This window comes from Dipteris shenzhenensis, chromosome 4, assembly GCF_047967505.1.
Source record: "Dipteris shenzhenensis isolate YYH24624 ecotype China chromosome 4, Dip_SZ_1.0, whole genome shotgun sequence".
NCBI classification, from domain to species: domain Eukaryota; kingdom Viridiplantae; phylum Streptophyta; class Polypodiopsida; order Gleicheniales; family Dipteridaceae; genus Dipteris; species Dipteris shenzhenensis.
The window spans coordinates 21144123-21169678 of NC_141599.1; the positions used below are offsets into that span (position 1 = coordinate 21144123).

Consider the following 25556-nt stretch of genomic DNA (forward strand, 5'->3'; position numbering starts at 1 on the left):
CTCCCTAGCAAGAGCCTCTCCTTGGATCGCACCAACCAGGTGCAGTGCACCTCTCCTTGCAGCCCATCTCGCACCGTCTTCTTGGATCGCATCACTTCCAGCAGCACCCTCTCTTTGATCGCATCTCTCCCGGCAGCCCTTCTTCCAGTTGCGCCTCACTTTCCCTGGCAGCCTGCAGCAAATCGCCTCTTCCTCGTGGGCAGCCTGGGAAGGTCCTTGGAATGCTTCTCCCTCTTGGACAGCCTGCTGCAAATTGCCACCTTGCTGCCCTCTCGAACTCAGCTCCTTCTTCTGATCTGCCCTTCTCTACTCAAATTTTCTCTCTATCTCTTACTTCGCCATATAGGTCTCTTTCTCGTCTCCCCGGTACTCTGCTTCCTCTGCTCAAATTTTCTCTCTATCTCTTACTTCGCTATATAGGTCTCTTCCTCGTCTCCACACCTCGTCTCCACAGTACTCCGTGCTTCTCCATAATCTCCCCTTCTCATCGCCATCAGCTCACCCTCTTGTTATCACCCGCCCCACTCTCTCGTTATCTCTCAGCAGGCCTTGCCAACACCTCGACAGCAGCTACCCTTCCTCGTCATCAGCTCACATTCCTCGTCATCAGCTCACCTTCCTGCTTCAGCTCACCTCCTGATTCGAAATCAGCTCCCCTTCCTTTCCTACCTTCCCTTCTTGCCTCGTCATCAGTTCCCTTTCCTTTCCTTCCCTTCTTGCCTCGTCATCAGCTCCCCTTTCTTTCCTCCTCCTTGCCTCGTCATCAGCTCACCTTCCTGCTTCAACTCGCCTCCTAATTCGAAATCAGCTCCCCTTCTTTTCCTGCTTCCCTTCTTGCCTCGTCATCAGCTCACCTTCCTGCTTCATCATCAGCTCTCCTTCCTTTCCTGATTTCCTTCCTTGCTTCATCATCAGCTCACCTTCCTGCTTCGTCATCAGCTTCTACTTCACATCTTGTTCCTTCTTCATGCTTGAGAAGAAGCCCAAGTATAAGCCACGGTTGCCCAGAGATAAGCTCTCCACCCCTTTCTATACCGCCGTGACGTCTCAGGTAGCCTTTGCAATGCACATGACCTCACCCATGCCTACAGCCTCTACAGCAGGGCCGACTACATCAGCCAGGCCGACTTCATCAGCAGAGCTAACTTCAGCAGAGCTAGCTTCATCAGCAAGGCCAACTTCATCAGTAGGGCCGACTTCATTAGCAGGGCCGACTTCATCTGTGATGCATCCCCATCTTGGTCCAGACATCACTATCATCTCGGATGGAGAGCCACTACAATCAAGACAGCAGTGGGAGGTTCTTTCCCACTCTCAGAGCTCCAGTGCCTCTTCTTCCGACCATGGGGGCTCATATTACACCCCCTCTGCACAGAGACCACATTCAGAAGGGTCGCCAACAGAGATACAGAGCCCTTCGATAACCACCCCTCCTCTCTCCCACATTCGGGTTATGTTTAAACCTCTTCTGGATCCAAACCTCAAACTATCCTCGGTGTTGACATCTTCAGAGATCCAGACCCTTTGTCTAACTGAGTTCGAGAAGGTCATCTTCCCTCCTGTGGATGTGGAACTGTGTACAGAATTCATCAGATCTTATGACTCTGTCACAGACACATTTGAGTTCATGGGCTCCAGGCAGCTTCTCACAGTACATGGGGCTCCCTGCTCTCCCTATTCAGCCTCCTTCCGACGATTCACCACATCTCCTTTCATTCCTTTCACAGTGCAAACCCAACAGGAGGGGATATGATTGCAAAAAGGTTTTGGAAGGTGGAAGCAGAGAAGCAGTGATCACTCGCTACTTCTTCACTCGCTTCTATTCAGCACCCGGGCATTACTACATTAGGAAAGGTATCCGTCCTGCTCTCAATGCTCTCTTCACCATCACTCAGTATGATATTGCATCCCTCTTCTATTCAACATTCCGGGCCACTGTTCGAAATCGCACACGCAGAGGCACACACACCTGTACTTGTGGACCTCACCTCACCTACCTCTTGCACCAGTGGCGGGTGCAGCACTTTTTGCATACTTCATCTTCTCCTCACCGTCCACCTTCCGCCCCTATGATTCCCCACTTGAGATCAGCTCCACTGGCTCTTAGTGCGGCCCCAGCATCCTCGGCCTCTGGTGCATCAATCTTTGTCCCCTCTTCCTCTCCAGTCTCCATACCCACTCTTGCTCCACCCACATCTGCAGCACAGGTTTCTGAGCCATCCCCTCTTGGGCCAGCCTCTGGAGCTTTGTCATCCGTTGCTCATGTAGGAGTTGCCTCTCCATCCATCCCCTTCGAGGCAGTTTTTCCCTGATGATGTTCTTCCGGTCACTCCCCTGCCCTCCTCAGGTCTCACCCACCATGGCATGACATTACCACCTACCTCCCTCGTAGTCATGACCATTCCCCCTCCGATCATCTCATCAGTAGGGTGCAAAGATACGGACATTGGCCCCACAACTCAGGGGGATCCATCCACAGAAGTTATGGTAGCAAGGACCTCTGCCTTGGGATCTCGTGGTGGAGAGGCATCAGAGCGACACAAGTTATTGAACTTGAATCTTACTTTGGGAGCCACTGGCGATGCGAAGACACCACTCCGGGTGTCTCAACGACTGACCCCTGAACCGAGTATGGAGGCTGCTGAATAGGACCTACTGGAAACTCGACTTGGCGAGGTTATTTTTGCTGGGGGTAAGATACCTTTTCAAGCTGATTGTCCTCCACTTCCTCAGAATGATATGTTGGATACCTACTTTGCATCCTCCTCAGGAGATCTATTCACCCATGAGAACCAGATAGAGGAACAGAGCCAGGAACACGAACGGCTGCTGTATGCATTAAAGCGAAAGTGGTCTCCTGTTTGCATGGAGGAGGAGGACTTGGACCAAATTTTCACACTTTCCTTGCAAGAGACAATCTCTTCCAACAAGAAAGCATCCCGAGCTCCAAGTTGTTACCTAGACATTGACACATTAGCTCCAGTGGCAGCTCTTGAGGACCCAGAGCAAGAAGGGATGAAAGCAGCCTTTGAGGAATATGGCGAACTCATTGACATGGCTGACCGAATGACCTATCGGGACAGGTATGCATGGGCTGAAAGATCCCTTCATATGGCTCATCGCATTATAGATGACAGCTTCATGTAGATGGGTGCCTTCCTCTTTAATACTACGGGTCAGGTTTGCAAGCTTCTGTCACAGAAGCAACACCTCCGCTTGGAACATGAGAAGCAGGTAGCCAGCATGCATAAAGAATTGGATACAACATTATAGGTGAAAGAAGTGGAGTGGGGAGCAACTCTACAGGCAAGGGAGGCTGCGTGGAAAACTCAACAAGACGAGTTTCAGCAGTGTCTTGTAGCAAAGGAGGCAGAGTGGACAGCCAGCAAGAAAGTTTTGGAGGACAATAATTCAGCCCAACAGGCTGAGATCCAGAGGGGCTTGCAATACACCTCACTGGCAGAGGACAAGCATACTGTGGATCAACAGGAGGAGGTGGTGCGGAGTCAGATGAAGCAGATTCTCGAGGAGAAGGACCGTCTCCAGGTTTCACATTCCAAGTTGCAGGACGACTTCCATGGGCTGCAAGCTGAAAATGCTGCTCTCAAATCTCGATGTGATCATTACAGGTCTGGCTACCACAGATATAAATCCAAATACGAGGACATCCGCAACCTCATGGACACAGTTGAGGAAGAGGCAAAGACCAGCCCCGGAACATCAGCACACCCACCACACCCACCCCCTCCCCCTCCCCCTTCCTGACCTTCATCCAGCAAGCAGTAGCTCCTGGATCTTTTAGTTCGGCATTTCTTTTTGCGAGCTCTGTACATTTGGATTCTGCAGTTCTCATGTAAATAAAGGAATTTTGGAGTTGTCTGGCCATGAGCCAGTTTTATTTCAGTTTTACAGTTGTAAGGCCATGAGCCCTTTCTTTTCAGTTTTGGGATGTCAGCCACAAGGTCACTTTCTTATTTGTAATTTATACTTAACTTTCTCTCACACAAACCCTCAGTCATTCACCGGGACGGTGAATGATAGTGGTGGGGGATCTGTTGTACTCAAAGTCTCCGGGACTCCCACCAAGAATCACACCTGGGTCACATCATGGTCACCTCAGCAACATGCCAAGTTGTTAGACCTTGGTCATACCTAGTCGCATCGTGTTCACATATGTTCACATCTTGGTCACTCTGAAACAAACTTGGACATGACTTGACATGGACATGACTTTGACATGGACATGACTTGGACATGACTTGACTTGGACATGACTTGACATGACTTGGACATGACTTGACCCGAACATGACTTGGGTATGACGGAAGCAATACATGACTGAAGAGTGCCAAACCTCAACCTCGACCCACCATGGTCAAAGTTGATCAGAGGGAAGTACTGGCGCAATGGTACACGGGATACATCTGTTGGTGCACATGGGAAGCAGTCCAGCTGGCGCAATGGTGCACGGGGTACACCTGTTGGTGCACATGGGAAGCAGTCTAGCAGAGTGCACAGGCGGTACTCGTTGGTGCACAGGGGAAGCAGTCCAACAGTTAAGAGGTATAGGTGGTGCACCAACCCTCGCAACCAACTAGTGTCGGGAGCGCATGGAATAGATAGGAGAACACATGGAGCACGGGATTCACTGACCCAGAACAGGCTGGAGTGTTGCGGAAGCCATCAAGGGCAGAGCGGCCCACAAACAGTGGAATGGCTAAGGATGCAAGAAGACATCCAATAGGAAGAAGGAGAGGAGATTGGCTGCAGGGGGTGGAGCAGAGGAGGAGAAGGTGAAGACGGGGAAAGGGGAAAGGGGGGGAGGACATTCTGGCAAGGGCGGGAGGCGTGAGTGAAGGAGTGAGAGGCTAGAGTCAAGAGCTCGCCTCGTGTGTATCTTCTCCGGGTGTATCAGTGATCTTGCTTTCTAATGAATTATGCTACTCCCCATCTCTGCTCGCTACTCTAAAATCTCTTTCCGTTGTGTTCTCCTCCCCTTCTCTCCCTTCACCTGGTACAACGGACCTGTGTCATGTGGTTGTTCTTTGCCGTTCATGTCGAGGGTTGGCTTTTATAATGATGTTCCGCTTTGGTCTTCTTCTTGCTCACATCACCTCAGCACTTGTACGGCTTGCACATAGTTGACACCATCTATCGCTTGCACATAGTTGACACCATCGACTAGCACTCGCCTACGTACCATCAGTGACACTTATGGCATGTCTTACTCGCTTCTTGCACCAGTGGCCCTAGGCCTCCGGTAATACTTCCGGAAGTGTTAGGAACCCCCGCCCCCCCTCAGACAATGGCGAAGCAAACTCTATCTTCTGTGACAGCCAGAGTTGCATTGCCATAGCTAACAATCCTATCTTTCATGCTCGCATGAAACACATTGAAAATCATTATCATTATGTATGATTGTATTGTATTTCTGATGGCTTCATTGATCTCATCTATTGTCCATCTGAGGACAATGTGGCGGATATCTTCACCAAAGCCCTGTCAAAAGATCTTTTCTTACGACATCGACATGGCTTGGAGATCAGAGACATTCTCACAATGTCAAGGGGGGTTGTCAAGTGATTCACAATGACATTGTTTTCATGCACTCCCATAGGTTGGATATCCATCTGGATGAATTTGTGCAACCATGGTTCTTTAGGTACTACAGGGTACACCTGAGATGTTTTCAGGGTACTTTCAGCCATATCTTTGAGGGGGGATTTGTAAGAGATTACAAAGATATGGTGTTGTAGGCATAAAGTCAACCCTATGGTTGGCCAGTAGTACTTGGGTACTATATATACCAAGTACTTGTATTGTTTCATTTGAACATTTCTATTGGAGCTTTCTTGTGTGTGCACTCTTACTCACTTGTGTTCACAACCTGTCTCCACTTTGTTCCTACATGCTCATGGCACACAATAGTAAGCATGGATCTAAAGCATGCTTCGTCTGGTCCCTCTAAACAGTATTCAGTATGTGTCCCACTACTTTCTCCTCTCTGTTGCTACTATGGTAGTGGTCATTGGTTAGCTGAAGTGCTATAGCGAGGCCTATGGAGCTATTTCCGACAATGAAGTCTTGGCTGCTCTAGATCCATAACGTGCTCTGAAAGCTCTTTATCCATGTACATGGAGTTTTGTATCCAGACTCTAGTAGATGATGCTGTTCATACCAAGTCCTTAGTGAGGAGGAGTATGACAAGGTGGTGAAGGTACTTACTCAGATGTACATGCTGAGATAAATGTGCAGCCTCCTCTATCCAAAGCCTAGTCATTGACACAAAAGTAGTCAACCTTGGCATGAATACCCTGGTCATTCTACTTTTGCATCAATACCCTTGTCATGCGAATGACAAGGGAGAAATAAAATCCCTCCTTGTCACCTTTTTATCACCTTGGAATGAGACCTATTGTCATTGTCTTTTCCTCCAATGTACCAGAGGCCTTGTCATACCCTTGTCACTAGGGTTAATGGACCAGAGGCCTCCTCGTCACACGTTTGTCGCTAGGGCAACCACAATGTCAGATGTCACAACCTTGTCACCCTAGTGACTAGAGGTCTTCTTGTCACAACCTTGGCACCTAGGGTGACCACTTGTCCTAATTGTCACTACCTTGTCACCCAAGCGACCAGAGGTTCTCTTGTCGCAACCTTGGCACCTAGGGTGATCACAAGACCTGATGTCAATATCTTGTCACCCAAGTGATGAGAGGTCCTCTTGTCGCACCCTTGGCACGTGACGCCTTGCACCCAATTGACCAAAGGTCCTCTTGCTGCACACTTGTTACCTAAGGTGGCCAAAAGGCTTGTTGTCACTGCATTGTCACCCAAGTGGCTAGAGGTCCTCTTGTCACAATTCTTTGTGTCAAATCGTTGGTTTACCCCCCCCCCCCCCCAAAAAAAAAACCCCAAGGTGGATCAGAAGAACTATTGAGATTCGAGAATCCATCCCTGAAGGTGGATGATGTAATAATCTCCACCCGCTATTACCACAGAGTGTCAATATCAATGTGGGGAGGGTGAAATTGACAAGGGAGAGAGAAACTTTTCGAAGTAGAACTCGGTATCTATGCGAACCGTTTCTGGGGGTGAGGAGCGTCAAGGATCTGCTTGATATTCCCAAGAGGTTGAGGAGGGAAAACAAGACCAAGGGGTGGGTATTAGTGATCCGCACCCTTGGCGCCTAGGGCAACCATAAGGCCCGCCTTGTCACCCAAGTTACCAAAGGTCCTCTTGTCACACCCTTGTTACCTAGGGTGACCACAAGGCCGGTTGTCATTGCCTTGTCCCCCAAGTAATCAAAGGCCCTCATCACCTTCGGTGACATAGACATAGATAAACCAAACACATTGTGATCACTTGTGTGCACACGCAACACCTTGTGGTCAGTGTTGTCCTATACCTATTGCCTGTGGTCATACCATTCTCGGTCATGAGGTGAGCACGAGACCCCTTGGTCATAGATTCCTTTCACCATTGGTCGCATACATGACCTCTATAGAAGGAATATTTCCCCTTGTGCCTCTACATATCACTAGCCTGTAGGCAATAAAACTTCTCCATTTCAATTACATAGCCAAAGTGATTTCCTTTTGTTTTGTTGTGTTTTTTCTTCGAGGATGCGTAAGATTGCACATGATAATATATACCATTGAAATGAAAACTTTGGCTCAATATCATGTCTCACTTTTTAAAGTGGATGCATTCATTTGTTTTGCTTCAGGACCATTCAACTTTGTGGCCAACCAGACCTCGGGAGGTTTGCCAAACTTGGAAATCAATCAATATTCTTGGACAAAGGTATTCTTTTTTATGTCAGATTTTTAATGTTCATTGAAAGGGCCTTTTAAAATATGTATCAATTTATATATAAATTTTCACCCAAACACATACTTTCATGATGGAAATTTTTTAATGAAGATTTAGTTGTAGGTCTGGCTTATCTTTTCAGCAGCACAGATGAGACCTTCTGAAAGCTGTTTTTTTAGAGAGCAAGTCTTTGATTGGTTTTCCCCCCGCCTAGGAGGTCCTTTTCTTAAGTGAAGTTTCCAAATACAAGAATGAGCCTGATCGTGAATGTGAAAGTGGACTGACTTGAGGTACCCACTAACTAAGCAATATTTTATGTCTCGTAAAATATCCAAGCCATGAATGAGCCTGTGGGACCTATGGCTCCTAAGCTGCTCTCGAGTCCTCAGAGACTGCATTTTTAATCTCCTCTATCATGGTGGTTTGGGATCCTCTAAATCCTCAAACTCTTCGTTTCCATGCAAGTGGGGGAAACTCCATGAAAGAAAAACGGTCTCCCACTATGCTGGCCACCATTTGAGAAAAACCTCCTCGGGAGAGATCGGGTCTTTGCCTAATGGTATCTCCAGATGCCGACCTGATAAGTTCGTTGAAACAGGTTGGTGGCCACTACTCTACATGCCAAGGATAGTTTGGCTGAGCTCCAATGCAAGAGCTTCCTCCAAACTGCTGCTCAAACGTGATATCCAGCCCTACATGACATCCTAGGTATAGCACTGCAGTCTATCTAGGCACTCAAGTAAAATTTTTGTGTGGTCTCCAGTTTGGGTGTGGTGAATCACTCACCCAATTATGTAGGACTTGCGCCTGTCAATAAGAGCTCCCGAGGCAAGGCTAAATGCCTCCATGGCTGTAAGATTCATCAAGATACATTGTCATATCATCTACAAACTCTACATTCCAAAGCTGCAATGAGCATCGTGATGCCACGAATAGTCATGCCTCTGTGTCTCAAAAAACTGCTCATAGCCTCTGCAATAAGTAGAAAAAGCAGAGGCGCTGAGGGACACCACTATCTCACTGATCTGGCTAATGAACTCTGTCCCCTCCGGCTCCCCTAACTAAAACTTGGCTATGTCTTGAGGAGTAGAGAGCTGACACCCCTACTATCCACTGTTTTGGGAAGCCTATCCTGTCCACAGTCCCCTCAAGAAAATGCCATCCACCCTTTCATAGGCCTTCTCAAAATCAAGAAGTAAAACCAATAAATCCTCATAGCGAATCCGTGCCAACACTGTGGTCTCCCAAAAAGTAAAATGGTATCTAAAATGCTCCTGTCCCATACAGAGTCTGTTTGGGTGGGCTGAATAATGTCAGGTAAGAAGGGGGCAAGTCTCAGGCTGATGGCCTTAGCTAGGACCCTGTAAGCAGATCCAACCAAGGTAATGGGCCTCCACTGTGAAATCTCAAGCTTGTCTCTGCTGCCCTTCCCATCTGAAAGTCTGTTTGGCATGTCCCAGGTCTCCATGATGTTTTGAAAAGTTATGAGAAGCCTAGCTCATAAAGCTCCCAATGAGATTTAAGAATAGATGAGCGGTAAGCCATCCTCTCCTGGACACTTGCCTTTTTGCATAGCTATAATTGCTCTCTTGAGCTCATCGGTAGTGAAAGGCCTTATAAGACTAGTACTCATCTCCTCCATGAGCACTCTCCTCGTACTCCTCCAAACCCCTCCCTGGCTGCCCAGTATCCGTCTCGTGAAGAAGTGCCAAGCAACGATCTATAGGAGTCCACGGCCTTATGTCTCACATCTTGTGGGCAAGCTGCAATGGTTCCATCTGGTGTCCTCAATATCCTAATGTGCTGCCTTGAATGTCTGGGGCCTGTAGTCTAAAAGTAGTCTCTGGTAACGGGGTCTCTACTCCTTTTGAGTCCACAATACAGCCCTAGCATGAAATCAATACTTTGATCTGGTGGTCTCTACTCTAGCAATCTGATCCTCTCCCCCACTCAAGGACTCCTTGACGCTGATGTCCTCTCCTCCAATCTCTGTAGGGCTACCAAGCTCGCACAAGAAGCCCTCTCTCTGTCCATAAAGTGCTCCTCTCCTGGTCTCGTCCTTACGACAGTGGAGGAGTGCACTGATCTCCTGTAAGCAGTGGTCTAGATCCTGAGTTGTTGATCCTCTTTGAAAAGGTCTAAATTATCTCCATGATGGGCTCTCTAAGAGAAACCTCCTGGCATAAGAAGGAATCCTAATAGCTGAAGGATCCCCTCTCTGCTGCTCCAAAATAATGATCTGCCTGGGACAATGATCAGAGAAGGCAGTGATCAAAACAATGCTTGTCATCCGCCTCTGTTGCATGCCCACTCATCCACATAGGACTGGTCTAGCTTGAGAACCTACAAGCACCATGTGTCTGTCCCGTCTAGAGAAGAGGAGAGATCCTGGTGAGAAACCAAATTTAGCTAAATGTCTGGATCTTGTCCTCTCACATGGAAAATGAGCTCCTCCCAAGCTGCTTGCTCCTCTTCTCTTAGAATGTCTACCTCTCCTCCTCCCCTCCTGTCATGTGTAGTCTCTAGCATATTGAAGGCACTTTTGTAAACCAATGATCAGCTATTGGAAGAGTCTGATGGATGATGGTCCGTAAGTCCATCCTGCATGCTGCTTCATTAGGGGCATAAAAATCCTACTATAACCTCAGCATAAAGGGATAGAAGTTCTACTATAAAAGATAGAAGTCCTGCACAGGGGCATCCTGCACAGGGGCATAAAAGGATAGAAGTGCTACTATAACCTCAACAATCCTCACTGTAATCGAGAGGGCTCAACCTGGCATAAAGATGCATCATGCCCTAATATTGTGCGGCATGTGTCCAAGGTAGGCTCCGCCACATAGATGCAAACTCCTCCCTACTGTGCTCCCTCTTCTACTGCAGGGATAGAGAATCCTCCCGCACCTAGTTGTATGTGACTTTGAAAACTGGTGCTCTTGTAGGAATAAGAAATCAATGTCCCCGCCCATCAAAACTCTGCGAAGCTCCATCTGATGATGCCCCTCCTTTGGTGAAAATGAGCAGCCTAGTCCCCTAACATTCCAAAATATGATTCTCATGGACAGGGACTGGGTCTAAAAGATCTATGTGGCTCAGGGGCCATCTACTGCACATGTTGTCCACAGCCATAAGAAGCCCTAGTATAAGACTCTACCTAAGTGGGGTCCTGGGGTTGGGTGGGGTGAAAATGGAAGGAACTACTGCCAGAGAAGGCCTCTCCCTCTCCATCTGACCTATGATCATCCTCATCATGTACAGCTAGGAGTCAGACTTGATTCCCTCTCGCCATCTGGGCTCTCCCCACATCCCTCCTCAGGGTCACACCCCTCCTTAGGAGAATTCTCTTGAGGGGTGTTTGTGACAAAGAATCTAGTTGAGCTGAGGGAATAATCTTGCACACTTTGGTCCCTGTAGTGCCTTGTGGCTCACTCCTGTGAGTCTAAGCCCCTCTCTCATGCCGATCTCGCTACCGGACTACATCTTGCACCAGTGCCTCAGTAGTCCGCTGTGCAAGGGGCGCCAGTCCATCTGAACAGTCATGTGCTGAGCCTAGCGATGTCTCCTCTTTACATATCTCCTTCTAGCCCCCTTCTCTCTGACTTTTTGTGTGGGTTTCTTTCTCATCACAAGGCCTCTGTTGTTGTCTGCGGTCCTTAGCCTGCTGTTGTTGCTGAAACCTCTACTGTCTTTGCTGCTGTCCTCCCTAGGAAGGGCTCTCTTGTGGAGCACCTCCCTGTCTCTCCTGATGTACTCGCACAAGACGAGTCTGTGTACTCCTGGTGCAAGCTGATGCATCTTGTTCCAACTGTCTACAAACAAAGCATTGGCTTGGAAGATCACTATACTTTACTACCTGCTGCAGGATCTTTCCACCATGGGTGTCAGGATGTGTCCCAACTGTTTACAAGCGAAGCATTGGCTTGGAAGACCAAGATACTCTACCAGCTGCTATAGGATCTCTCCACCACCATGGATATCAGGAAGTGAAATGAAGTGCGGTAGGTCCTCTATTCTGGTAACATGTGTGGCTACATGGATGGAAGGAACGGAGGGCTGATCCCCTCTAACCCCATCTGCAAAAGATGTGTCCCTCTCGATCACTTTATTGAAGCTGTACCCCATCTCGTGGATATGAAGCTAGGAAAGGACATATTGGCCATGTCGCGTGTCACAAAGCTGAGAAGTCCTGTCCCTGTACCCACTTGGTGAAAAAGCCAATGGCCGTGCACAGTTCAATATGAATCCTTGTAAGAACCTCCTCTAAATGCTCTAGTTTTCTGAACTGAATCTTATAGCATCCTTTTCCAAGGGGGAAAACTGAGATAATGCGGGCAATGGAACCTACCAAAGCTACTTGAAGAACACTCTTCAAAAGATCTAGAGCGGGTCAACACCGATCAAGTGACATGCCAATGAAGAAGCCTCCATGGCAGAAATTGTATCTCAAATGGATATAAGAGTTGCGGGGGAAATAAGAATACTGAGAACCGACCGAGCGGGTGGGGTTGAGAGGCTGCAGCGGAGTCCATGGTTTGAAGTAGACCTGGGTGAGTCTGGTTCTCTCTCCCCTACAAACCACCGATACCTATTGGGGATGTAGTCAAAGAAGAGGGAATGGATGCCATGATGGGATCTGCAGCGCAAGTACCCTTTACTAGTGAAGGCTCCTCTTCTCTTTGATTGTCTACCTCTCCTCCTCCCCTCCTGTCAAGTGTAGTCTCTAGCATATTGAAGTCACCTTTGATAAACCAATGATCAGCGATTGGAAGAGTTTGACGGATGATGGTCCATAAGTCCGACCGTCCTTCATGCTGCTGTTGGAATTATCGCCATAATTCATGGCAATGACCACGGTATGACCAATAAGTGGGTTAGGGGCACTTTTTCCTCATTAGAGGTTTTTTCCCCTAACCACAATTAGGACCCCTAACTACAGTTAGTAGTTAGGATAAGGTTTTGTCACTAAGACAAAACCTTAGGCTTGCTTCTTGTTTTCCTTATCCCTTTCAATACATTTGTATAGTTTGCTCTCTTGCTCTCTTGCTTTCATCTCCATCTCCTTCATTTGGTATTAGAGCAGGCAGCTCTTGGACTAGCACTCTTGCCCTTTTCAGCCCGCCATCATCTTCGTTTGCTTCAGCCTCCCGTCCCGTACAGCTCCCGTCCATACGTACGCTGCACGGTCTACCAAGTTGCTTCGTTTGTACGCCACACATCCGTACAAGCTCCGTCCGTACAAGCGCCTGCACCTGCTGTACAGAAATCCCATCACATCCCCATACAACCCGTACATACAGTATGGACTGGTTCGTACAAGCAGCGTCAGCTATACCGCACAATCATACGACTGTTTTCATACAGAGCCGTACAGTGTACTTGCACCGACCTGGATCAGTTCCGTACAGCCCCTGCTATACGCCTGCACTCGTCTGTACACCCATTCGTACCTTCTGTGCTCTCGTCTGTATAGTGTCCGTACAACGTACGGTTGCCCACACGTAGGAGCTTGCATTTGGTATTGCACAGGCGCCCACACGTAGCAACTCTTACAATTGGTATTGCATAGGCATCTTCAGCTTCGTGCATTGCACAGGTGCCTTGCACTAGTTCTTTTTGCAGGTGAAATTTGCAGGAACAGTGTGGGATTGGATGCCATTTTAGCAAGAAATTGCTATAGTTTTGTGAGCCACTGCTAAGCTATTTTTTGGGGGCAGAAGTATTTTGCATTTGGGACAGTGTTTGGCATTGCTTTGAGCCAATTTTTGGCTGAGCATGAAGCAATTTTTGGGGGTAGATTTCAGCAATGGGCATTTTGTGCAATTTGGGGCTTTTCGTGGATTTCGCCCCAATTGTGGTTCAATTTCACCCTGCAATTTAGGGCTTTTGTGTTGGACACTCTTTTTGTAGGATTTGGGGTTTTGGGCCAGTTTGCAAGAGTTTTGCAGGCACATTTGGCAGAGTTGGTGAAGAATTTATGCTTTTGGGCTGATGCATTTTAAGCCATTGATTGGCTAAGTCAGTGAGCATTTTGAGGCTGCTCATTATCCCAGGAAGGGATATTTCTTGTCACGTGTGCTGCATTTTGTTTTCTTTGGCAGTTATGGCTTAGAACAATCCCAATCAAGTGTTTGGCGTCCTCACACAGGAGGATAAGTTGGATGGTACCAATTACTCTTTATGGAGTTTTATGGTACACAATCTTTTAGTTGGCAAACATTTGTGGGATTATGTCACTGGGGATGAGACACTGCCAGAGAATGTGGTTGCGCCTACCAGTCCTCCTCAACAAGGTGGAGGAAGGGGTATAGACAAGCTCAGGGTGCAGGACACAAGTAGGTGCTGTAGTTGTGCTCTCTGCAGTGGTGCCTCCCACACAGGAACAGAAAATGGGATTCACGCGATGCACAAGCACTTTCAGTACTCTCTCTTTCTATCAAAAGGCTTATTATTCCGCACATTCGGTCATGCAAGACCTCAAAGGCAGCTTGGGATATTTTGGAGAGTATGTTTGCAGCCCACAATGATGCCAGGGTCTCTTTCCAGAAGAGAGAGTTGACCATTTGTCTGAGCGCCTCACCAAACTTCAGGATTTGCGAGAGCAATTGTTGAATATTGATGAGATTATTCTAGATTCAGAGATGGTTACTACCACTTTGAATTCTCTTCCTGAGTCTTATCTCTTGGTTTTCACCCTCATTGAACTTGTGTTTGAGGGGGGGTGGCAACCCTCTCACCTTTCATGAGTTGATAGGGCTTTTGTTGCAGGAAGGGCATGGCTTAACGGGCTGGTGAGCATGCCATGCTTTCGGAATTTAAGACCAAAGGGAAGGGGAGCATAAGCAGCATGCAAATCAGCCTACACATCAGCATAAAGCTGCTTCTGGACAGCCTTCTCACAAGGCTAAGAATGATGCAAAGAAGCCCAAGAGAAAGGGCGTTTGTCATTATTGTAAGAAGCCAAGCCACTACATAGAGAATGGCAAGAAAAGAATTGCCAAGGAAAAGAAAAAGGATTCAAGCATGGCTGTCATAGATTCAGCTCCTCATGCACATGATGGTGGTGATGCTACAGCCACATCTGAGGATGACTCTTATGCTTTTTTGACTTGCAGTTATGATCCTTCTAAGGATGCATGCACTTTCAATGTCAATGAGACATTGAATAATTGGTATTTTGATAGTGGTGCCACCAAACATATCACTTTCAGGAAGTGTTTGTTTGATTCTCTGGATCCATCACCTACTGGAAAAAGGGTATCTTGTGCAAATGATTCTTCTTATTCAGTTCGTGGTATTGGTGAGATTGTACTTACAGCCACAAATGGCACAAATTTCAGAATTCATGATATGCTTTATGTACCTGGAATCAAGAAGAATTTGCTTTCAGTGTCCTCTCTTAATAAAATAGGATTTCAGGTTGTCTTTGAAGATGACAAGTGTGTAGTTCGAGATAGAGAAGATGATTATGTCTTGAGACTATCTGGCATACTTTTTCGTGGTCTTTTTCAGCTTGATATTTTTGAGAAAAGACAAGATAATGCACTTGTAGTTTCTACTTCCACTGTTGCTATGCAGAATGCGGAGTTATCGCATGCCAAATATGGGCATATGAGTTATGGCAGCTTGATGACACTTCAAAAACATGCTATGGTTGATGCTTTGCCTCCCTTGGAGTCACCTCCCCCTCATGCCTGTGAAGGATGCATACTTGGGAAAATTCATAGGTTTCTATTGTGAAGGATGCATACTTGGGAAGATGCATAGGTTTCTATTCAAAAAGGATGGTGTAGTAAGAACTGTTTGGAAATTACAGCTCATTCATAGTGTTGTCTGCGGTCCCATGAGGACTCCTGCATTGGATGGTTATCTCTATTATGCCACATTTATTGATGACTACTCAAACTTGGGTCTATGGTTTAAGCATTTTCGACACTTCGTGGCAGGTTGAGAATGAAACAGGACTTACAGTTCAGATTCTATGCACAGGTAGAGTGGGAGTATATGTCTCATGAATTTGAGGCTTATTTGAAAGAGAAAGGCATCACACATCAGCTTACAGTGAGGCTCACCCCTCAGCAAAATGGCAAAGCTGAGTGAAAGAATAGAACTCTAATGGAGTGGACAGATGCATGCTAACATGCAAAAAGTTGCCTCACAGGTTTTGGCTCATGTGTGCCAACTATGTTTTGAATCAGGCTCCCACTAAGGCTTTGAAAACAATGACTCCTTATGAAGTTTGGCATGGGAGAAAGCCTTCAATGGAACATTTTCGTGTCTTTGGATGTGTTACATATGCTCATGTGCCTGTTGAGTTTTGACATACGCTGTCAGACAAGGCACTTAAATGCATATTTGTTGGGTATAGTGCAGAGAGCAAAGGTTACCATCTCTACAATCTTGCTACACACAAGATTTTTGTCAGCAAAGATGTAATCTTTTCAAAAAATTCAGCACATGCACAAGCTGAATTTAATGTGCTAGCTTCTTCTACATCAGTTTATGTTTTTGAGGGATTACTACCCATTGCTTTGGGTTCCGCATCTAACATCCCTGCTGAAAATCAGCATTTACAGCAAGCTCCTCCTGTTCCACATGCCCCAATTCAGCCACCGGCTGATTTAGTTCCTCAACAGGCAGTGGAAGATGTTGTCAAGCAAGAAATTACAGAAATACACGCAGCCAAAACTGTTCCGAATTGGCTGCTCCAAACTCCGGGAGTGTAGACTTGATGCTCCTTTGCCTGGTAGAACTCACAATGCAGAAAGGCACAAAGGGGGGGCTCTTTCTATTGAATCCACTTATGCAGGTACTCTTCTTGATGAGGAAGAGCCTGATACTTTTGAAGAAGCCAAGGACAATGTGCATTGGATGCATACCATGCAAGATGAGTTGCACTCTATTGAGAAAAATCATACCTGGAATCTTGTGGATTTGCCACCTGGAAAGAATGCCATAGGTACCAGATGGGTTTTCAAAGTAAAAAGAAAGTTAGATGGGTCCATTGACAGGTACAAGGCCCGGCTGGTTGCAAACGGCTATGCTCAGAAGAAGGGCATCGATTATGAGGAGACATTTACTCCTACTTCCAGGGTGACCACTATCAGATCAGTTATTACTAGTATCTGTAGGCCTCTTCCGCTCTTCCTTCTGAAGGGCAGCCAACTGCTTCTCTCGCCTGAGGATCTCACCTCTCTTGATACGAGCAACTGAATGATAAAATAACTAATATCTGAGAGGGCTGCAGCTATATCTGACGGGGAAAGCTGCCCATCGTGCATGTGAGATACCCAAGTCCGCAACACTGCCTCTGTGAGACTCTCCTCTGCGTAGAAGGCATTTGGAATCCTAATACTGGCAGGGCAACTCCTCACATGAGGATCTGAAACAAACAGAACAACTGGAAAGTGATGTGAAGTGGACATCCCAAGTGTAATGCATACTATCCTACCTCTGTCTAGAGCCCAATCATCCACATAAAATCTGTCAATCTGTGCGTGGATAGGAATCTACAACCTCCTATTCGACCAAGAAAATAGGAGTAATTGTGGCTGAGTGTGGAAGGCATCATCATGTTATGCATCTTGATACGCGAAAATCTGGTACGTCTCTGTTTTTCTCCAATCACGGGCATAGGTACATCGATTATCCTCCCAGCCAACCTCGGTGGATGCAAGCTCTCAGAAAAAATCAACTGTTACGTGAAAGCTCTTGCTTACAAAATTCCACCAAGCCCCAAAATTCCCTAGATGGATCTAGTATGCCACATGTCTTCATTCTAGGGTCCCTCCTTAACGCATCATTTACCCCTCTCTTGGGATATCATTGAAACCATTTGCCCCTAGGCACATTTAATGCATTTAGGTCGCTTTAGCCTTAGATCCACCTAGTCTAGTGCCATGTCACCCTTACCAAGGACCTTGACCTGTTTCCTTTTTTATCATTTACATGAAGCCCAAAGAGATATAATACAAACATTGATCCTTTAAAGGAAAATGTTAACTGACCCTTCCGAGGCCATGTTACCTCAACTTGAGCGTAACATTCCTTCCCTCTTCAAGCATCAGCGTCCTCGATGATAATGTCTGGGAACACTCTCCGTAACTGGTATACGGATTCCTAGGTAGCTTCTGATAGAGATAGACCATGCCATGCAACCGACACCGTGGGTATCTTTCGATTGCGTACTTGCATTGTTCCTCAGTCCAGGATTCTTGTTGGTTTGCGTCTTGCATAATCCTCTATCTCTTGAAACAAAACAACACCCTCGATTAGTGAGTCACCTGTATGCAAAAATTTCTTTAAACGAGAAACATGAAACACTGGGTGCACCTTACAACCCTGTGGCAATTCTAATTTATAGGCTACCTTGCCTATTCTTTTTAGAATTAACCATGGCCCACAATATCGAGGTGATAACTTAGAACACTCTCCTGTAGTCAAAGACTTAGAGTGCAAAGAAACTTTGAGAAAAACTTTTTCTCCTTCCTTCAATTCTCTAGCGGATCGGTTTTCATCCGCATACACCTTAGCTCTTGGTGGATGTTAGCTCTCGCAAGTGCTAGCATCTCTTGCATCTGAACCACAAAGTTCGCGGCACTAGGTACTTTCTGAGGTACTCCAACTGTAGTTGGATTCGCTAATCTATAACCATAGTTCAGCTCAAAAGGTCTGAACCCTATACAAGAATGTTTTCTATCATTGTAGGCAAATTTTAACAATGGCAACCACTTGTCCCATGTATGTTGCCTCAATGACACATATGCTCTAAGCATATCTTCTAAAATTTGGTTGATTCTTTCCGTCTGACCATCCGTTTCTGGATGATCCCCACTACTCATTCCGAACTCAGTCCTTAGTGTCTCAAACATTGCAGTCCAAAAATGACCGGTAAATTTGACATCCATGTTTGATACTAGGGATTTGGGTAATCCATGCAAACGAAATATATGTCTAATAAACAAATCTGCCACTTGCGGAGCACTAACAGACACTCTAGTTGGAATGAAGTGAGCCATCTTGGTAAGACGATCAACCACCACAAGGATAGAATCGTATCCACCTTGTGTCGTAGGCAAACCTACAATAAAGTCCATGGAAATGCTCTCCCACCTACCTAGTGGTATTTCCAAAGGTTGTAAAAGCCCGGGTGGCTTCACCCGCTCTGCCTTACTTACCGGACACGAAAAACAATGTGTCACATATTCATGAATATGCTTTTTCATCTTTGGTCAAAAGAAATCTCGCTTCACGAGATCATATGTCTTCTCAACTCCTGGATGTCCCGCACATGGGCTATCATGGCATTGTCGAATGACTCTCTGCCTGAGATCATTCTGATTAGGTACTGCTACCTTGCCATTTCTTTTCAGCATACCATCCCTTATGGCATATCTTGCATAAGTTTGGACTTTTCTGGATGCCAGGTCATCCTTTTCTGTGGGTTTGAACACATGAGCCTTAGGCCAAAAGCTCTGGACAAACTCGTCCACCTTTTGAGTTTCTCTAATCTCAGTCATTAGAGCACTCTCTAATACCGTGAAACTCATATTATGCATAATGCGTGACAACACATTAGCAACTTTATTATCCTTCCCTCTTCGGTACTGAATCATGAAGTTAAACTCCTGCATGAGTTCTGCCCACCTAGCTTGGAGGCCTCTCAAGTCAGGTTATTTACAAAAATGTTTCAGAGTATCATGATCAACATCAACATAAAACTCTGATCCATACAAGTAATGTCTCCATGTTTTCAGAGCATGGACAACATCATACAACTCTAACTCATGAGTTGGCCAATTTCGTTGAGAGGGAGAAAGCTTCTTGCTTTCAAATTCTACTGGCCTTCCCTCTTGGAGAAGAACTGCTCCTACCGCAATGCCACTTGCATCGGTTTCAAGGAAAAATGGTTTCTGGGGATCAACTAATCTTAACACCGGTCTTGAGACCACAGCTTGTTTCACGGTGTTAAAGCTTTCCTGTTGATTCTGTCCCCATATAAAAGGTACTTTATCTGAGGTCAGATCAGTCAATGGCGATACTATTTTGGAATATCCTTTGATATGCCTTCGATAAAATTGGACAAATCCCAAGAATGATCGCAAAGCGGATCCATTTCTACCCCCTCAGGAGTAATTATGAATCCTAAATATCCAAGCCTTACGATAGACAATACCGTTTTCTTTTTATTTACATAAAGACTGGCTTTCCTCAAAGTACTGAACACTATTCTTAAGTGTTCGTGATGCTCATCAATACTTTTACTGAATACCAGAATATCGTCAATAAAGTGTACTACAAACTTTCCGATATATGGATGTAGTAAATCATTCATAAGCATGATGAATGTAGCTGGAGCATTGGTAAGTCCAAAGGGCATTACCAAAAACTCATAATGTTTAAACCTGCTTCTAAAAGCGGTTTTATGCACATCCTCAGCTCTAATACGGATCTGATGGTAGCCACATTTAAGATCTATCTTACTGAAAATTACGGCCCCATGTAATGCATCTACCAAATCATCAATCCGAGCCATCGGATACCTGTGCTTAGTAGTGATATTATTCAATGCTCTGTAATCTATACAGAGGCGAAAAGTATCATCTTTCTTCCTTTTTAATATCACTGGCGAAGCAAAAGGTGAGAAACTGGGTTGAATCTGCCTGAGCTTGAGGTATTCTTCCAGTTGTCTTCGTATCTTCGCTTCTTCGGTAAAACTTAACCTATAGGGAGGTCTATTTACAGGTTCTGCCCCCGGGATAAGTTCAATCTTATGCTGAACATTCCGCTCTGGAGGTAACCCATAAGGTAGTTCATCCCTAAAACAATCAGCGAACTCCTCTGCTATTTGATCAGCCAGCTTGGCCATCTCTCCATTTTGGGCAACATCAGTGCTAGCTGAAGAATCATCAATTGGCTCTACCGATGCTGTACAAAGAAACAAAAACTCTTCTTGAGCTTTTCGAATTTCCATTACGGACACTAACAGTCCTTGAGGTATATCTTTTTCTTCTTCAAGGTCCAAATACCTTAAATGACGTGTCCCCTGTCAATACCACCGTCCCAATGGTTGTCTGACAGGGGACACGTCATTTAAGGTCTTTGGACCTTGAAGAAGAAAAAGATAGACCTCAAGGACCGTTGGTTTCCGTAATGGAAATTCAAAAAGCTGGGACGGTGGTATTGACAGGGGACACGTCATTTAAGGTATTTGGACCTTGAAGAAGAAAAAGATAGACCTCAAGGACTGTTAGTGTCCGTAATGGAAATTCGAAAAGCTCAAGAAGAGTTTTTGTTTCTTTGTACAGCATCGGTAGAGCCAATTGATGATTCTTCGGCTAGCACTGATGTTGCCTAGAATGGAGAGATGGCCAAGCTGGCTGATCAAATAGCAAAGGAGTTCTCTGATTGTTTTAGGAATGAACTACCTTATGGGTTACCTCCAGAGTGGAATGTTCAGCATAAGATTGAACTAATCCCGCGGGCAGAACTTGTAAATAGACCTCCCTATAGGTTAAGTTTTACCGAAGAAGCGGAGGTACAAAGACAACTGGAAGAATACCTCAAGCTGGGGCAGATTCAACCCAGTCCCTGAAAGCCACTCCAAATCTGTTATAGTTGGAGTATTTGCTTGTTTATTTGCCTCCGTGTTTGAGTCAATTTGGATTCCAGGAGTTTCCCTAGTACATGGAAAAGTGGTTTTGGTTACAGGGTGATATATGCTTTGTTAGCTGTAAATTTGGAAGTTGGACTTTCGATTTGTAAATACAGTTTCAAACGGTGTTTTATTTGTTATAATTTATTTAAAAAAATACACCTATTGACCAAAATGGAAGTAGAAGAAGAAGCTTCTAGGGTGGATCCCGTAGAGTCGGGAGTCCGGCCGACCCCGCAGGTGTCGCGCCCAGCAGGTCATACACTATCTGGCAGAATTGCAATGTTAGAAGATGCCTTGCAACAGATTTTAGTGCAAGAGTTACAAACAAATATAGGGCAATCTGAGCTCAGGAAAATGGTGCATAGTATGTCTACTAGACCATCTCATGAGGAGAAAGGTAAATCTCCAATGGAACCGGAGTCTAGTGTTCATACGGTCGAGCCTAGGAGGGCTAAGGTGCCTAATATTGCCAATTATAGGGCAGAAAAGTATTCTAGTCGGATGTCTGACCGTAGTTCCGATATCATAGAGACCTGGTTACACAAATGGAACGAGGCATTCGCCATTTGTGTCCGCCTTCTTCATGACTTGGGGCTCGGTTGCTTGGCTCTCTCTTTCAAGACCTCGAGTCTTTTATGAGAGACATTAATCCTCTAGGGCTTTATCGATTTGACATTGTTATGCTCTCTGGATCATGTTCCTGCCTCACCATTAGAGCTGTGCATGCCTTTGTGGACTCTTCGTGGGAGATACTGAGTATTGCAGCGTGACATATTTGGAGAGCTAGATGTACAGAGGCTTTGGATGGGTCCCAGGTTCACCCTCCTCACACTTTGGCCAGTATATGGACTGTAAACTACTCGGTGCTTTCTATCAATTCAGACAACGGATTTTGCAGAGGCGTTTGAATGAGATGATTGCAAGTTGCCAAACACATATACTTGAACTTAAGAGTTTGCAATTAAGCTGGAATTAAGACTTATATAGCTTAAACACAAAGTGACATCATTGGAAAATGCAATATGATTGAGGGGCCAAGACGGCCCCCCCCCCCTTATCCAGGCTCACTTAATTCTTGAAAATGGAGATACAAGACCAAGGTGCAATGCACCTTCCAAACTGATGAACTCAGTGAAAACCTAGGACCTAGATACAAGACTCAAGAGCATATGTGTAAGGTAGACAACAAAAAGGAGGACTCCAAGCTCAGGTTTCAACTCTTGGCTTGCCCAATCCACAAGGAAGAAGCCTGCAACAATCACCACTTACATCCAACATTAGAGACAAGCACTAGTTTCTAGAAAGATAGTAGAAACAACATGAAATAGTGCTGTAAATGAGATAAACTTGACAATACAGGCTCCCTTCGTGACTTGACCCTTTTGTAGATGAAGTCCTTGATGCCTCTGAAGCTACCTTGGGTGAGGAGAGTGTGGAAATGGGGCTGGAATGAGAACAGCTTAGAAAAACAGCCTGTAGGCTAGAGAGAGAAAGATTTTATGGAGTGATAGCTGTAGAGAGAGAGTGCCAATGCTGATCCCAAGGGAAGGGATGTAAGAGAGGAGCTGCTGCTGTTCCAGAGGTGCACAGAAAGGCAGATTTCTGCAAGGGAAATGGGCTGGAACAGTAGAGAGAGAAATTCTGCAGTAGAGAGAGAAAGACTGCAGCAGGAGAGAGAAAGGGGCTGTGGCTGCTCCAGGCTAGGAGAAGGAGAGAGGATGCTGCTGCTGTTCCAGAAGAGCTGAGAGGGGGCAGATTTCTGGAGAGGAGGGGCTGGAACTGTAGAGAGAGAATGTGCTGTTGTAGAGAGAGAAAGTGCTGCTGAGGTGAGAGAATGGCGTGGGGAGAAGCTGGCTGCACCCAAGGAGCTGGAGAGGTTCTGCTGCATCATCCAAAAGGAGGGAGAAGAAAAGTGACGAAATTTTCATGTGAGGAATGAAGGGGAGAGGCCTTCTTTTATAGGCTCAGCCCCCCCCCCCCAGGCCTAGAATGGAAGGTGGGCACTTGTCCTAGATGTTTGGTGGGCTGCAGTCCCAGAGAGGACAGCCCACAACCTGCCCCAAATGTACCAGACTTGGGGCCAAACACTTGGCCTGCATGCCCTGCCACTTGCCATGCATGCTGCCACATGTGTGGGACAGGTGGACTGACCTGCCAGCTCAGATTCCATGTGGCAGTCTGCCACGTGTCACTCCCAAAAACCCTAAAATTTCAAAGTTGTCAGAATTAAATTCTGATCGCACCCACGGGTTCCTAACATCTTAGACTATCTATTGACGTACTCTAAGGTCATAATTGAGCCATACTGAGCTCATTTGTTTGTCGTCTTATCTTGTATCTCCATTACTCTTGGCATGCTGCCAGGCCCACACCCAAAGCTCAGGGAACATGGATTGCCCCAGGAAGAAGAAAAGGCCCAAGAAGCCCTCTGGTACAGCCACTGCCCCACGGCCTCGACTGGGGGGTGGTACAGGTCCACCACTTGCTCCTTGGCCTCGACAGGGGGGTGGTACAGGTCCAGCACTTGCTCCTCGACCTCAATAGGGCGGTCCTCCTCAAAGTGGTGGTACAACTCTTACTCGCCAGAGTGCTCCTCATCGACTGAGCGCTCATTTGGTACCGCCACCTTTTACCTCCGGTGCCTCACGACCTGTAGGGACACCCACCGCATACTAGTGGGTTCCGGTTCGTGTGCAGATTCCACCTTCAGTTCACGAGGATACACTAGTGGACTCTGTTTCACCTCGGGCTGTCCCTCCAGTCTCACCTCACACAGTTTGAGATGCTTCAGCTTTCAACCTCCTCCCCGGTTGCAGCTTCTCCCCTGGAACCAGCGGTGCCAGACACTCTCCTTGAGGCAATAGAGGTCTCCACGGCCGTGCAGACACAGGATTGTCTAGAGCAGTTCTCACTTCCTCTCTTGGATAGGGGGAAGGGGATGGTTTACATTATTGATCCTCTTCCCTCAGAAGGGATCCTTTGCACTCCGGTGTCTAGTCTGATTCACAGGAACTCATTTTCAGCTCTAGCAGATGCTTCAGATTTCCCAGAGGAGGAGTTTGTGCCCTCTACTTTTGGTGAGGTAGTGATTGGGTTTCCTGTTGATAGGGTGTCAGGTGGCAAGGTTCTTTCCCATGTTGATTTTCAGCCACTTGGTTCCATTCCTCGCTCCTTGAGCATGAGGTCTTCCCCTGTTGAGGGGTTTGTTTCCGCCACTAGCTCGAGTAAGGTGTATGAGGATTGTTAGTTGGAACATACAGGGCCTAGGTGGCGTCCCACATTGCCGCTGTAGACAGCTGATCCGGGATCAGCTTCATCCAAGTGTTATTGGGGGTTCCATTGATGTCTTATTTATTCAGGAGCACAAACTGGATTTTAGAGATTGTGCCAAGTCGGGCAAGTTGCTTTCTGGTCATACATTTTGGTCGCCTGCCTTGGGCACTAGGGGAGGCACTTCTATTTCAGTTTCACAGTCGTTTCTACCCTTAGTTGTTGGACATGGAGTCATTATCCCATCTAGGGCTCAGTGGATTATTCTCCTCATTGGAGGACATAAGGTTGGTTTCCTTAACCTGCATGCCTCCAACATTAGAGGGGAACGTGTCATTATGTGGAAGGATTTTCTCTCCTGGGCCCCCATTGCGGATTCATGGGTGATTGGAGGTGACTTTAACATGGTTGAGTTACCGTCAGACAAAAAAGGGGGTAGAGAAGGAGGACTTCACTCTTTGGAGAGAGTAGCTTGGGATGCCTTCCTTTTTCACTACTGTGGCAAAGATACTTGGTTGGACGATGTTTTTCTTATTCAGCCACAATCCCTCCTGTTCTCTTGGTCGAACAGGAGGCAGCAGATGCCTATTCATGCACGCATTGACAGATTCTATGTAGATGTTTGGGCACTAGACTGAGGTGGATCGGTATGCATTGCTGCTAGGGTTTCCACTTCAAACCACTTTCCTGTTGTGCTGGCTATCTTAGAGCCTCACTTGAGAGGCCGGTCTGCTAGCATCAGGATTCCAAATGCCTTGTACACAGAGGAGGACCTTACAGAGGCAGCCCTGCAGATATGGGTTTCTCATGTCTAGGG

The 25556-nt window shown here is 46.4% G+C and overlaps 1 protein-coding gene across 2 annotated transcripts in view; it reads left to right on the top strand.

Moving 5' to 3' along the window:
* Positions 1–25556, top strand: part of LOC147902588 (serine carboxypeptidase 1-like) — a 224934-nt gene that overhangs the window by 34757 nt on the left and 164621 nt on the right. For both annotated transcript variants that reach the window (XM_087373630.1, XM_087373631.1), the window contains exon 3: positions 7730–7806. In XM_087373630.1, coding sequence (XP_087229756.1) covers positions 7730–7806 — 77 coding nt within the window. The remainder of the gene's footprint in view (positions 1–7729; positions 7807–25556) is intronic.